Source organism: Hyla sarda, chromosome 11 (genome assembly GCF_029499605.1).
Source record: "Hyla sarda isolate aHylSar1 chromosome 11, aHylSar1.hap1, whole genome shotgun sequence".
Classification (NCBI taxonomy): Eukaryota; Metazoa; Chordata; class Amphibia; order Anura; family Hylidae; genus Hyla; species Hyla sarda.
This window is the reverse complement of record NC_079199.1, coordinates 31,416,377-31,432,208: the sequence shown is the minus strand read 5'-3', so window position 1 is coordinate 31,432,208 and position 15,832 is coordinate 31,416,377. Positions and strand designations below refer to the sequence as shown.

The window sequence follows — 15,832 nt, the reverse complement described above, 5'->3', positions numbered from 1 at the left end:
ACATATACTGTATACCCCCACTGACTGCACCACTACATATACTGTATACCCCTACTGACTGCCCCACTACATATACTGTATACCCCCACTGACTGCACCACTACATATACTGTATACCCCCACTGACTGCACCACTACATATACTGTATACCCCCACTGACTGCACCACTACATATACTGTATACCCCTACTGACTGCCCCACTACATATACTGTATACCCCCACTGACTGCACCACTACATATACTGTATACCCCCACTGACTGCACCACTACATATACTGTATACCCCCACTGACTGCACCACTACATATACTGTATACCCCCACTGACTGCACCACTACATATACTGTATACCCCCCACTGACTGCACCACTACATATACTGTATACCCCCACTGACTGCCCCACTACATATACTGTATACCCCTACTGACTGCCCCACTACATATACTGTATACCCCCACTGACTGGCCCACTACATATACTGTATACCCCCACTGACTGCCCCACTACATATACTGTATACCCCCAATGCCCCACTACATATACTGTATACCCCCAATGCCCCACTACATATACTGTATACCCCCAATGCCCCACTACATATACTGTATACCCCCAATGCCCCACTACATATACTGTATACCCCCACTGACTGCACCACTACATATACTGTATACCCGCCCTGACTGCCCCACTACATATACTGTATACCCCTACTGACTGCCCCACTACATATACTGTATACCCCCACTGACTGGCCCACTACATATACTGTATACCCCCACTGACTGCCCCACTACATATACTGTATACCCCCAATGCCCCACTACATATACTGTATACCCCCAATGCCCCACTACATATACTGTATACCCCCAATGCCCCACTACATATACTGTATACCCCCCACTGACTGGATCATCACACCTGACAGAGCCTGGAGAAGCCACACGTTAGGAAACGCACCTTTAGCGTAATACAGATGTGGTTCCTGCAATCCTCGGAGCGGTCGCTAGGTGGCGATAACATGTCCGCCAGCAGCTGTAGGAGACGTTCTACACAGGACTCTATGGTTGGACTGAAGGGAGAACGAACGTAGAAGGCAGGCCGCTCGTCGCTGGAGGACCAGAGTTTCCTCCGGGGGTGAGAGGGGATAAAATGGCCGCCGTGAGGCCGCCCGGGCCTGTCTCCAGTCGTTGTGTCCCTATCCTTTTGCGGACGGGAAGGTGAAGGCGGCAGCGGCAGCGGCCCGGAGGAGGAGGAGGGGGGTTGACGGGGGACCATGGGGTCTCAGACGCTGCAGATCCTCCGGCAGGGAGTCTGGGCTTCCATCACCGGGGGCTGGTACTACGACCCTCACCAGAGCACCTTTGTGAACACCCTGCACCTCTACATATGGCTTTTCCTGCTCTGCTTCCCCTTCACCCTGTACATGGTGAGTATGTGTCTCCTGCCTCCTCCATCTTGTGTGCTGTGCAGGCCTTGTCTTCTACTGGAGCTGCCAGACCCTCACTATAGGGCACTGCCAGGCTGTGGTGAGAATCTCCATGTTAGCACCAGGATTTGCTGGGCATCACTATGGTAATGGCAAACTGTGCTGAGCATCTCTATGGTAATGGCAAACTGTGCTGAGCATCTCTGTGGTAATGGCAAACTGTGCTGAGCATCTCTGTGGTAATGGCAAACTGTGCTGAGCATCTCTGTGGTAATGGCAAACTGTGCTGAGCATCTCTGTGGTAATGGCAAACTGTGCTGAGCATCTCTGTGTTAGTGACAGGCTGTGCTGGCCATCTATATGGTAGTACCAGGCTGTGGTGAGAATCTCCATGGTAGCACCAGGCTGTGCTGGGCATCCCTATGGTAATGGTAAGCTGTGCCTGGCATCTCTTTGCTAGTGCCAGACTGTGCTGGGCATCTCTGTGGTAATTGCAAGCTGTGCTGGGCATCTCTGTGGTGGTGCCAGGCTGTGCTGGGCATCTCCGTGGTAGCGCCAGGCTGTGCTGGGCATCTCTGTGGTAGCGCCAGGCTGTGCTGGGCATCTCTGTGGTAGCACCAGGCTGTGCTGGGCATCTCTGTGGTAGCGCCAGGCTGTGCTGGGCATCTCTGTGGTAGCGCCAGGCTGTGCTGGGCATCTCTGTGGTAGCGCCAGGCTGTGCTGGGCATCTCTGTGGTAGCGCCAGGCTGTGCTGGGCATCTCTGGTAGCGCCAGGCTGTGCTGGGCATCTCTGTGGTAGCGCCAGGCTGTGCTGGGCATCTCTGTGGTAGCGCCAGGCTGTGCTGGGCATCTCTGTGGTAGCGCCAGGCTGTGCTGGGCATCTCTGTGGTAGCGCCAGGCTGTGCTGGGCATCTCTGTGGTAGCGCCAGGCTGTGCTGGGCATCTCTGTGGTAGCGCCAGGCTGTGCTGGGCATCTCTATAGAGCTGTCAGAAAGACCCTCACTCTAGAGCGCTGCCAAGCTGTGGTGGACATCCTGGTAGTGTCAGGGAGTCCCTTATTCTAGGGCAGTGGTTCTCATCCTGGGGTGCAAGTAAATTAAAAAACAGTAATGGCAGCCACAGCTAGGGATCGACTGATAAGGTTTTTTTGACATTTTTTTTTTTAGGGCCAATATCGATAATCTGCGACCTTTCAGGCCGATAGCCCAGCAGATCAATGATTTAAAGCGGGCGCTTTAAATCAGTGAACTGCAGCGGCTTTTGATTCTCTTCCCATGCCTGTCCTGGGGTCCTCCCTAGTCCAACCCCTGCCCCATTGCCTCCCCTATCTCCGGTTTTATAATTACCTGTTCCTGGGGTCCTACTTCTGGCTCCGGCGTCGTCCTGAGCTGTCACTGTGCGCACTGACGGTGATGTCGCGTTGAGGACGTCACTTGTCATTGCGCAGCGCACAGGACGCCGCAGAATGTCGCAGGAGCCAGAAGTAGTGCGGACCCTGGGCCCCAGGAACAGGTAATTATAAAACGGAGATGGGGGAGGCAATGCGGCGGCGGCTGTGGTCTCTGGCCAGGGGGGCGGGGCATTATCGGCAAGGTAATTGCCGATACCGATAATGTCCAAAATCGGGATTATCGGCCGATAATATCGGCCAAACCGATAATCGGTTGATCCCTAGCCACAGCCACTGGTTACTGGTCTGGGCCACTTTGAAAGAAATGGTCGGTTGACGTCAGTGCACCGAGGAGCGGAGCAGGAGGACAGCGAAGGGTAAGCGCGGGCACTGGGCTGCTGTGGGCAGGAACTACCATCAGCTTTGTTGCTCCACTGCCCCTGCAGACCGGGGACCTACTGCTATGAGCCATAGGAATAGGTCCCCAGACCAGAGAAGCAGGGTAACACCAAAGCGGGACAGTATGGCGGCCTACAACTATATATGGGGGCAGTTTGGGGGCCTACAGCTATATTTGGGTAGCACAGAGGGGGCCTAGCAACTTTATGGGTACTTGTACTGCAGAAAGAAGCCTAAAATGTTTGTTTGTCTGGTTCTGTGGAGAAGTCTTAATGGCGGTCTAGGCCAGATAGTGAAGAAAAAGAAAAGTGAACAACTCCGATTAGAGAAGACGTCACCTGTAAATCTGGGGACTGGGGAAATAGGGAGAGGAACTCTCTGTTATAGAGGAAAGTAAAGCATATGAATTATACTATAATCATTACAAAATGTCTCAAATATGGGGGGTACAATTTTTTGGGAATGGGCAGTCAAGGCATACTCAGGCAAAAAAGGTTGAGAACCACTGGTATAGGGTACTGCCAGTCTGTGGTGGGTTTCTTTACAGAGCTTTTATCTGTGATACAGGAAGGTATACATGGAACACTATGTAACTTTAGCATCCACTGTACATATCTATCAACTAATAGAGAGACCTAATTTTCTGAACCAAAGAAGAATAGAAGAGATTATCAGAACCTCTGAATAACACAGGGTTAAAAAGTGCGATCTCCAGAACATCAATATATTATAGGGATAGAAGAGCGATCTCCAGAACATCAATATATTATAGGAATAGAAGAGCGATTTCCAGAGCCTCAATATGTTATAGGGGTAGAAGAGCGATCTCCAGAATATCAATATATTATAGGAATAGAAGAGCGATCTCCAGAACATCAATATATTATAGGGGTAGAAGAGAGATCTCCAGAGCCTCAATATATTATAGGAATAGAAGAGCGATCGCCAGAGCCTCAATATATTATAGGGGTAGAAGAGCGATCTCCAGAATATCAATATGTTATAGGAATAGAAGAGCGATTTCCAGAGCCTCAATATGTTATAGGGGTAGAAGAGCGATCTCCAGAATATCAATATATTATAGGAATAGAAGAGCGATCTCCAGAACATCAATATATTATAGGGGTAGAAGAGAGATCTCCAGAACATCAATATTATAGCGGTAGAAGAGCGATCTCCAGAGCCTCAATATATTATAGGGGTAGAAGAGCGATCTCCAGAACATCAATATATTATAGGAATAGAAGAGCGATCTCCAGAACATCAATATATTATAGGGATAGAAGAGCGATCTCCAGAGCCTCAATATATTATAGGGGTAGAAGAGCGATCTCCAGAACATCAATATATTATAGGAATAGAAGAGCGATCTCCAGAACATCAATATATTATAGGGATAGAAGAGCGATCTCCAGAGCCTCAATATATTATAGGGGTAGAAGAGCGATCGCCAGAACATCAATATATTATAGGAATAGAAGAGCGATCTCCAGAACATCAATATATTATAGGGGTAGAAGAGCGATCTCCAGAACATCAATATATTATAGGGGTAGAAGAGCGATCTCCAGAACATCAATATATTATAGGAGTAGAAGAGCGATCTCCAGAGCCTCAATATATTATAGGAATAGAAGAGCGATCTCCAGAACATCAATATATTATAGGGGTAGAAGAGCGATCTCCAGAACATCAATATATTATAGGGGTAGAAGAGCGATCTCCAGAACATCAATATATTATAGGGGTAGAAGAGCGATCTCCAGAGCCTCAATATATTATAGGAATAGAAGAGCGATCTCCAGAATATCAATATATTATAGGAATAGAAGAGCGATCTCCAGAACATCAATATATTATAGGAGTAGAAGAGCGATCTCCAGAACATCAATATATTATAGGGGTAGAAGAGCGATCTCCAGAACATCAATATATTATAGGGATAGAAGAGCGATCTCCAGAGCCTCAATATATTATAGGAATAGAAGAGCGATCTCCAGAGCCTCAATATGTTATAGGGATAGAAGAGCGATCTCCAGAACATCAATATATTATAGGGGTAGAAGAGCGATCTCCAGAACATCAATATATTATAGGGATAGAAGAGCGATCTCCAGAACATCAATATATTATAGGGATAGAAGAGCGATCTCCAGAGCCTCAATATATTATAGGAATAGAAGAGCGATCTCCAGAGCCTCAATATGTTATAGGGATAGAAGAGCGATCTCCAGAACATCAATATGTTATAGGGATAGAAGAGCGATCTCCAGAACATCAATATGTTATAGGGGTAGAAGAGCGATCTCCAGAACATCAATATATTATAGGGGTAGAAGAGTGATCTCCAGAACATCAATATATTATAGGAATAGAAGAGTGATTTCCAGAGCCTCAATATGTTATAGGGGTGGAAGAGCGATCTCCAGAACATCAATATATTATAGGGGTAGAAGATCGATCTCCAGAACATCAATATATTATAGGGGTAGAAGAGCGATCTCCAGAACATCAATATATTATAGGAGTAGAAGAGCGATCTCCAGAACATCAATATATTATAGGGGTAGAAGAGCGACCTCCAGAACATCACTATATTATAGGGGTAGAAGAGCGATCTCCAGAACATCAATATATTATAGAGGTAGAAGAGCGACCTCCAGAGCCAAGGTATAACATAGGGGTAGAAGAGCGACCTCCAGAGCCAAGGTATAACATAGGGGTAGAAGAGCGACCTCCAGAGCCAAGGTATAACATAGGGGTAGAAGGGAGAGATCTTTAGAACAAACTAATGGCATGTTGATAAAAAGCGAGTTGATCTTAAGATCCAAGGGATCCCCTATGGCTAGTAGTGAGCTGATAAAACACAATGTAAGAGAGAAATATTCTGATCCAAGTAATAATGTTGGGATAGAAGGGAGGGTTAATATTTTGACAAGGGGAATAACATAGAGCTATAAAGGAATGATGATGGACACAGAAATAGTATAGAGCTGATCTCCAGAACCACTGAATAACATAGGAAAAGAATAGAAAGCTGATCTTTTGACCAGAGGAATAGCTTAGGGATAAAAGAGAGCTGATCTCTAGACTGACGAATGACATAGGTATATAAAAGAGCTGAAGAGAATTTAATAAAAGCTTAATAAAAGATTTAATGAAAGCTTCATGGTTTGATTGAGAAACAAATAGCTGATATTCTGACATTCTGAATAACACCGGGATAGAGAAGAGAGCTGATGTCTGACCTGAGGAATAACACCGGGATAGAGAAGAGAGCTGATGTTCATACATGAGGAATAACACCAGGATAGAGAAGAGAGCTGATGGTCTGACCTGAGGAATAACACTGGGATAGAGAAGAGAGCTGATGGTCTGACCTGAGGAAGAACACACGGATAGAGAAGAGAGCTGATGGTCTGACCTGAGGAATAACACTGGGATAGAGAAGAGAGCTGATGGTCTGACCTGAGGAAGAACACACGGATAGAGAAGAGAGCTGATGGTCTGACCTGAGGAATAACACTGGGATAGAGAAGAGAGCTGATGGTCTGACCTGAGGAATAACACCGAGATAGAGAAGAGAGCTGATGGTCTGACCTGAGGAAGAACACACGGATAGAGAAGAGAGCTGATGTTCTGACCTGAGGAATTACACCGGGGATAGAGAAGAGAGCTGATGTTCATACATGAGGAATAACACCGGGATAGAGAAGAGAGCTGATGTTCATACATGAGGAATAACACCGGGATAGAGAAGAGAGCTGATGGTCTGACCTGAGGAATAACACTGGGATAGAGAAGAGAGCTGATGGTCTGACCTGAGGAAGAACACACGGATAGAGAAGAGAGCTGATGGTCTGACCTGAGGAATAACACTGGGATAGAGAAGAGAGCTGATGGTCTGACCTGAGGAATAACACCGAGATAGAGAAGAGAGCTGATGGTCTGACCTGAGGAAGAACACACGGATAGAGAAGAGAGCTGATGTTCTGACCTGAGGAATTACACCGGGGATAGAGAAGAGAGCTGATGTTCATACATGAGGAATAACACCGGGATAGAGAAGAGAGCTGATGTTCATACATGAGGAATAACACCGGGATAGAGAAGAGAGCTGATGGTCTGACCTGAGGAATAACACCGGGATAGAGAAGAGAGCTGATGGTCTGACTTGAGGAATAACACCAGGATAGAGAAGAGAGCTGATGGTCTGACCTGAGGAATAACACCAGGATAGAGAAGAGAGCTGATGGTCTGACCTGAGGAATAACACCAGGATAGAGAAGAGAGCTGATGGTCTGACCTGAGGAATAACACCGGGATAGAGAAGAGAGCTGATGTTTATACATGAGGAATAACACCGGGATAGAGAAGAGAGCTGATGTTCATACATGAGGAATAACACCGGGATAGAGAAGAGAGCTGATGTTCTGACCTGAGGAATAACACCAGGATAGAGAAGAGAGCTGATGGTCTGACCTGAGGAATAACACCGGGATAGAGAAGAGAGCTGATGTTCATACATGAGGAATAACACCGGGATAGAGAAGAGAGCTGATGGTCTGACCTGAGGAATAACACTGGGATAGAGAAGAGAGCTGATGGTCTGACCTGAGGAATAACACTGGGATAGAGAAGAGAGCTGATGTTCATACATGAGGAATAACACACGGATAGAGAAGAGAGCTGATGTTCTGACCTGAGGAATAACACCAGGATAGAGAAGAGAGCTGATGGTCTGACCTGAGGAAAAACACCGGGATAGAGAAGAGAGCTGATGGTCTGACCTGAGGAATAACACGGGGATAGAGAGGAGAGCTGATGTTCATACATGAGGAATAACACGGGGATAGAGAAGAGAGCTGATGTTCATACATGAGGAATAACACCGGGATAGAGAAGAGAGCTGATGTTCATACATGAGGAATAACACCGGGATAGAGAAGAGAGCTGATGTTCATACATGAGGAATAACACCGGGATAGAGAAGAGAGCTGATGTTCATACATGAGGAATAACACTGGGATAGAGAAGAGAGCTGATGGTCTGACCTGAGGAATAACACCAGGATAGAGAAGAGAGCTGATGGTCTGACCTGAGGAATAACACTGGGATAGAGAAGAGAGCTGATGTTCATACATGAGGAATAACACTGGGATAGAGAAGAGAGCTGATGGTCTGAACCAAAAAATAAAACCTGGACAGAAGAGAATGCAGATCCTCAGCCTGCGCACTGTCCTGCATGAAAAGTAGATAAAATGTCTTTTGACAGTAAAGCATGGTATACACTGTATATATCTCCCTACCATAGCCCCTTCTGGAATTCTTCCCCTGATGTTATAACATGGCTGTAGGGTCCTGGTCTATTCATCCATGATAATATTATCAGTGAGGTCAGGCACTAGTGTCTGCTGATAATGTGTGCTTGGCACTTGCTGTTCTCATTCATCCCGAAGGTATTTGCTGGGGTTTAGGTCAGGGATGTTTTTACGACATCATACATACCAGACAATTTTCTTTGGAAATAATTTTGTGCCCGGGGGCATTGCCGTGGTGGAAGTGCCTCCCCCAGACATGTCCTCGTAGAGTTTGAAGTAGTTAAACGCATGGCCAAACATTTTATTTGTTTTATTCCAGGGGTTATCAGATTGTACAGGTTACAGTAAAACCTTTTTATGTGTATTTTACATGTAGTATTCAGGTGGCTGTCATAGTCTCCACTGGTTGGAGACTACTGTGTTGTGGTAGCCAAAGCAACACTTATCAGATTGTCCCTTTCTGTATTGCATAATGCAAGATGCAGTGCAGCAGCTGCTGCCGTGATGCCAATGTGGGGTGTAAGTGTTTAGGCCTAAACCTTATGTTACTGGCATTACTATATCATGAGATTGGTGAAATCAGAAAGATATCAATTGGAAGATGAAATGTTTCAGACTGGTTTGCTGCCAGCATGGAAATAGTGAGCTATTGAGTGTTTTGCATGAAAATTCACTTAGGCATGTTTGTATATAATCTGTCCACACACCTATGGTTGTTGTTTAATGGTACATGACAGCCAATCAGCTGTCAGCATGTCTCTAAAATGACACATTATCTATTCTAATCCCCCTCCCATAGACTTGCATTAAAGGGGGGTGGGGCGTGAAATCACGATCCTCCGGTCCCTGCATTGCCAGTAATCCGTGCACCAGATGACAGGGGTGCTGCAGGAGAGATCGTGGGGGTTCCCAGCGGCGGTCAGACATCTTATCCCCTATCCTTTATATAGGGGATAAGATGTCTAGGGGTAGAGTACCCCTTTTAAGGGCATCACATATGCCAAAACTGTAATTTTAAAAATGTATATGTGTGTTATGGCAATGCCATATGTTTTACTATTTTTGCACAACGTCATTAATAAAGTTTAAGCTATTTGCTGCTGTTTGTTTTTAAGCCCTAGTTGTTTTGTGTCTATGGACACCAAGTGAAACAATGATGGTGATGCTTCAGCTATTGTTTTTTTTTTCACCTAGTATTACAGTGTTATGTTGATATCTTTCTTGAGTCACATTTACAGTAGTGGATTTTATTCAAATTTATGCAGAGGAAAAGGTGACCAGTTGCCCAATGCAACCAATCAGATACAAAGCCACTGAAAAATAGAAAACAAAATCAAAGAAGCAATCTGGTTCCTATGGGCCACTGGTCAACTCTTTCTCTGCACAACTTTTTATAAATCTTCCCGTGTATGTATAGAGAGCTCTGGGTGTACTTGTTCTGTACACTTTTAAGGTAGTTGGTACATGTCAAAAAATGCACATGACAGGAAGAACATTGCACGACGGAGCAACGCAATGCTCTCCCTGGCTTGTCTATTTCCCATACTGCATCTTGGTGTCGCCTATACCCCATGGAAGTGATGCACATGCACCCGACCTTAATCCATCAGATTAAGGCCACCTTCATTGTCTGTGGTTTTTCACTAAAATTCATGTTACACAATGTCCAGTGCACGGGAAGCTCATTGGTACCAGTCTGAGACTAGAGTCCTCCTCTAGTGTCCGATGCTTAGATATGTTCCTCCTGACTCCTCCCTCTGCTGTAAGTGTACATCATCTTGACTGTGCGCTGGCACAGTGACCTTTTAGTAGGTACTAACCACTGCATACCAGGATTACCCCACAGACCTGTTGTTTTAGAGGTTCCTTTACAATTAACTTTTGTCAAAGTCACTCAGTTCCTTACACTTGTCTGTTTTCACTGCTTTCAACTTATCAACTTTAAGACTGGTTGTAAATGACTGCCTGATACATCTTACCCCTTGACAGGCGCCACTGTCACGAGATACTGGTTTTCACCACACGGGAGTGGTTTTATTGTTATGACAGATCAATGGATAGAGAGTGAGTGAAATAGTCAATGAGTGAGAATATTTAACCTCTCCATACTGTAGATAAATCTTGGCAGAATGAGATTCTCTTCTCTATGGAGGACTTTTGACTGTCCCACAATGGCAGGTTGAGTTCGGGGTGGGGGTGTTTGGTCCAAACATGTTTGTTCTGCATACTCATGAGCTGCCACCTGAAGTGTCTTTGTGACAGCTTGTACGCCCTTCTTAGAAGTGGTACCCTTGAGTTTGGGGGAAATGACAGCTATGTTATACACATGGCTAGCTTTTAGAAGTCGGTACCTGTTAAGTCATTACCCATAGACAATGGTCAGCCATGTTCAATGACCTGCTGACGTTTCCAGTGATATTTTTCGCCCTGCTTGACCTATGGGCATATTGCTGTCACATCCAGTTATTGTCTGTTACCATTGCCTGCGGGGTACAGCTAATGAGAGAGCCAAGCCAAAGAGAGGAGTCATAGAGATCATCACAGGACTGTGATTGTTACTGAGTGATCTTTACTTTATATACAATGTCTATTGAGCTTGATCTATATTGCTTAGTCACTTCTATCCTGGAGATTGGAATATTCTGATAATAATCTTTCAGTCAGAGTAGTGTCATCCCTCTTGAGCATGATAGAATATTTTACAATAATTTCCCAAGAGGACGAAGCAAGGAAATCCTTCCCAAACAATACCTTTGGGCTGGAATTACACACAGCATTTTGCAGTGTTTTTTGCTGCATTTTATGTTTATTGTCAAAGAGGCAGTAGAAAATCCACTGCACTTCTGCATCCAAATCCAAGGGGTTTCTATTAATATTGTAGAAGAAGAAAAAACCTAATGTATTTGAAACCCACAGTTGTGGATTTTGCTTTGGATCTGCAGCATTTCCGCAGCAAATTCAATGACTTCTGCAGATTTATTGTGAATTTTGACTTTCCCGTTGGAAGTCAAGTTGACATGTAATGGAGTGTTAAATCCGCCCCATAGGTCAGTTTATGCATGAATGTTGTGGAGTTTTTTTTTAGACAAGATTTCTACAAATCTCATTCATTTTGCGCTACTGTAGTGTGCTAAAGAATTTCCACATGTGCTATGGACACCCCCAGCATATCCACCCTGTTTAAACATATCCTATCTTCCAATATATTATTTGAAGAAATGGCAGAAAAAAATGCATTTTTTAAATGCCACGCAAAAAATGCCACAAAACCTCCCTGAAACTTATTTTTAGAATGTTTTTAAAGCGTACCCGTCAGATCCAACAATTTTTTAAATAGATCATTCAGTACCTAATCCTGACCATGTACATCTAATTTATGTGTCAAGCACCTTTTTATTTATATATTTTTTTATTACACTTTTAATTTAGCTCTCTAGTCTGAATTCCTCTCAAAGGGAGGGGGCATGGCCTCACTGTGCAGGTCTCCGCCCCCCTCCCTCAGTATGCTGTCTGCTCACATCTCCCCTAGCATTAGCAAAACTACAACTCCCATCTTGTCCTCACTGACAGTAGCGGGACACAAGCTGACAGTGGGAGGATTTTTCCTCCAGCTCTGAGCCATGAACTCACAGCTGTCAATCAAGGAAGTGTGTCCATGACATAGGTGATGACACATGGACACAGCAGGACTAGTATGTCCAAGCAGGCAGGGGGGCAGTTGTTTGACTGTCTTTTTCAGTATGAAATACTGAAAATTTTCTAATGAAAGCAATTGCAAAACCTATTGGTTTTGCCAGCTTTACAACATATCAAAAGTTTTTGTATCTGACAGTGCCCATTTTAAGGTTTGTAAAATGTTGAAAAAATAGAGTGCATGAAAGGGGCCTTGGGGAAGGTTTCTTGCATTTGTGTTGACTAGATCAAATGATTTGCTTGGCCCTAAATACAAGGCACCTTCAGTGTTACAGCTTAACCCACTTTAGACATCAATGCAAACATGGAGGAACAAGCCATTCATTTATATGAACTAAGAGAACTACAGCTAAATCTGGGGATTTAAGCAAAAGGAGCTTACATGATCTTGTAAATATAGTAATGATATTTACTAGGTAATGTTTTGACAGTTTAGCTTTTGTAACATTGTTTTGGTGGGCCCACATTCATCCCATGTCTATTTCATGCGTGTGATGGCAGCGGGTATATGGATATTTTTAGGCAATGGGTTAGATATATCAAAATTGGTGCCAAGGAAAGATAAGGTGATTGCCACTCTATTGTATTCTGTGGTCCTTTTTTTTTTTTTTTTTTTTTGCACCAGTGTTGAAAAGTTTCCCAGATAATCTAGAGCTTTGGTGATGGCGGCTAACTTTTTTTCTAGTGCAATCATAGTTACATAGTTAGTACGGTCGAAAAAAGACATATGTCCATCAAGTTCAACCAGGGAATTAAGGGGTAGGGGTGTGGCGCGATATTGGGGAAGGGATGGGATTTTATATTTCTTCATAAGCATTAATGTTATTTTGTTCCATAAATGTATCTAATCCTGTTTTAAAGCTGTTAATTGTTCCTGCTGTGACCAGTTCCTGAGGTAGACCGTTCCATAAATTCACAGTCCTCACGGTAAAGAAGGCGTGTCGCCCCTTGAGACTAAACTTTTTCTTCTCCAGACGGAGGGAGTGCCCCCCTCGTCCTTTGGGGGGGGTTTAACCTGGAACAGTTTTTCTCCATATTTTTTGTATGGGCCATTAATATACTTATATACGTTTATCATATCCCCCCTTAAACGTCTCTTCTCAAGACTAAACAATTGTAACTCCTTTAATCAGTAACCTTAAGTTTTAGCTGATGTGAATATTCAGTATACAGGATTTTACCTTATTGCTCTGGAATGGGAACAAAGTTATGTTTGGTTTTAAGGGTGATTTGATTTTCTACATTGTTCCTGGGGTTCACCTGGGTAGAAACATTAGGTACAAAATAGGATATCACTGCTGGTTCAGAGATGCTGAGGGTGAAAATGAGCTGCATCAGCATGGAAATAACCGTCCCTGCCTCGTCATTACAGTTATATACAAACCACAAGAGCTTGGAGTCTAGAACAAGCCTGTTATACTTGGAATGTAACCACACAATAAATAATAGACTATATAAAATCTATGGAATATTTGCAACATTTTTAACTATTCAATGTTGTATAGCCTGCTACTAGTCAGCTCCCGGTCTAGTGTAAAGGCTGCCGCTGGTCAACCCCAAGTCTAGTGTAAAAGCTGACCCCCCCCCTTCTTCAGCCTGTTGTAAATTCCACCCCCAGCCTAGTGTAAAGGCCACCGATGCCAGTCAGCCTCCAGTCTAGTGTAAAAGCCGCCAATGACGGTCAGCCCCTATTTTAGTGTAAAGGCTGCCGATACCAGTCACTCAGCCCCCAGCCTAGTGTAAAGACTCCCACCACTCAGACCCCAGCCTAGTGTAAAGACTCCCACCACTCAGACCCCAGCCTAGTGTAAAAAAAAGGCTCCTGCTGCTCTGCCCCAATTCTAGTGTAAAGGCTCCCGCCACTCAGCCCCCAGCCTAGTGTAAAGGCTTCCGCTGCTCAGCCCCAATTCTAATGTAAAGGCTCCCGCCCCTCAACCCCAATTCTAGTGTAGAGGTTCTTGCAGCTCAGCCCCCAGCCTAGTGTAAAGGCTTTTGCCGCTCAGCCCCAATTCTAGTGTAAAAGCTCCCGCAGCTCAGCCCCTAGTCTAGTGTAAAGGCTGCCCCCACTCAGCCCCAATTCTAGTGTAAAAGCTCCCGCAGCTCAGCCCCTAGTCTAGTGTAAAGGCTGCCCCCACTCAGCCCCTCATTCTAGTGTAAAGGCTGCCCCCACTCAGCCCCTCATTCTAGTGTAAAGGCTGCCCCCACTCAGCCCCTGATTCTAGTGTAAAGGCTGCCCCCACTCAGCCCCTCATTCTAGTGTAAAGGCTGCCCCCACTCAGCCCCTCATTCTAGTGTAAAGGCTGCCCCCACTCAGCCCCTCATTCTAGTGTAAAGGCTGCCCCCACTCAGCCCCTCATTCTAGTGTAAAGGCTGCCCCCACTCAGCCCCTCATTCTAGTGTAAAGGCTGCCCCCACTCAGCCCCTCATTCTAGTGTAAAGGCTGCCCCCACTCAGCCCCTCATTCTAGTGTAAAGGCTGCCCCCACTCAGCCCCTCATTCTAGTGTAAAGACTGCTGCCACCCAGCCCCCCTCCCCATTCTAGTGTAACGGCTCCTGCCACCCAGCCCCCCCCCCCATTCTAGTGTAACGGCTCCTGCCGCTCAGCCCCCATTCTAGTGTAACGGCTCCTGCTGCTCAGCCCCCCATTCTAGTGTAACGGCTCCTGCTGCTCAGCCCCCCATTCTAGTGTAAAGGCTCCTGCTGCTCAGCCCCCATCTTAGTGTAAAGGTTGCCACTGCTCAGTCCCTAGTCTAGTATAACTATTTTATTTTACAAGTAGTAATGTTTTTTCTTTTTGCCAATGACCAAAAATGATGATTCGGTGCCAAAGTTTTGTTACTTGGAACCCCTTTATATACCTATATATCTGCAGATAACCATTTGAAGCAGGCTGGGTAATCCTCTTGTACTAGTACATCAATTGAATTGTGTGCATTTACCAGTTTATTGATCTGTAGTTGCCTAACAAATCTTAATGCTCTTTTCTTGAACATGTCACCTTTCTGGAATGATGACTTCACTGTGACTCATTAGCGGGAAAGAACTGGGTTATGATCTGCATTTATGTACTTGCTATAATTCCATCACTGATACATTTACAGCTAAAGTTACGATATGTTTTGCAGCTAGAACCTTGTTGACTTTTGTTTCTCTAAATGTACAGTTTCCATTGATAGCAGACTGTGGATTGTTCAAGCTTCTGACCCCATGAGCCGCCAATCGATTGACCAGGCTCCTAAGATATTGGAAATTCCATCTAGCAATACTTAATACAGTTCAGTGTGTTTGTGTACTATATCCATAGCCTTTATAGACTGAATAGGGCTGACTGCAGTTCCTTGCAGAGCTTACAGGGAAATAGCTGAAGGAGAAGCAGTGTGAAAATACATTTTTAGCTTTCGTAGGGGTTCTGGAGGTCAGACCCCCACTGTTCATGAAGTGGTGGCATATTATAGAGCAGTGTTTCCCAATCAGTGTGCCTGCAGCTGTTGCAAAACCACAACTCCCAGCATGCCCGGGCTGGGAGTTGTAATTTTGCAATAACTGGAGGCATACTGTTTGGGAAGCTGTGTTCTGCAGATATCCTGTGAC

At 45.0% G+C, this 15,832-nt stretch overlaps 1 protein-coding gene across 8 annotated transcripts in view; it reads left to right on the top strand.

The window, feature by feature from the left end:
• The first annotated feature begins 1,026 nt into the window (after positions 1-1,026).
• Positions 1,027-15,832, top strand: part of PCNX1 (pecanex 1) — a 128,212-nt gene continuing 113,406 nt past the window's right edge. For 5 of the 8 annotated variants that reach the window (XM_056546969.1, XM_056546961.1, XM_056546965.1 and 2 more), the window contains exon 1: positions 1,164-1,438. In XM_056546969.1, the coding sequence (XP_056402944.1) occupies positions 1,286-1,438 (153 nt within the window). In that variant the 5' untranslated portion in view covers positions 1,164-1,285. The other 3 variants (XM_056546968.1, XM_056546966.1, XM_056546967.1) reach the window with 2 other exon arrangements.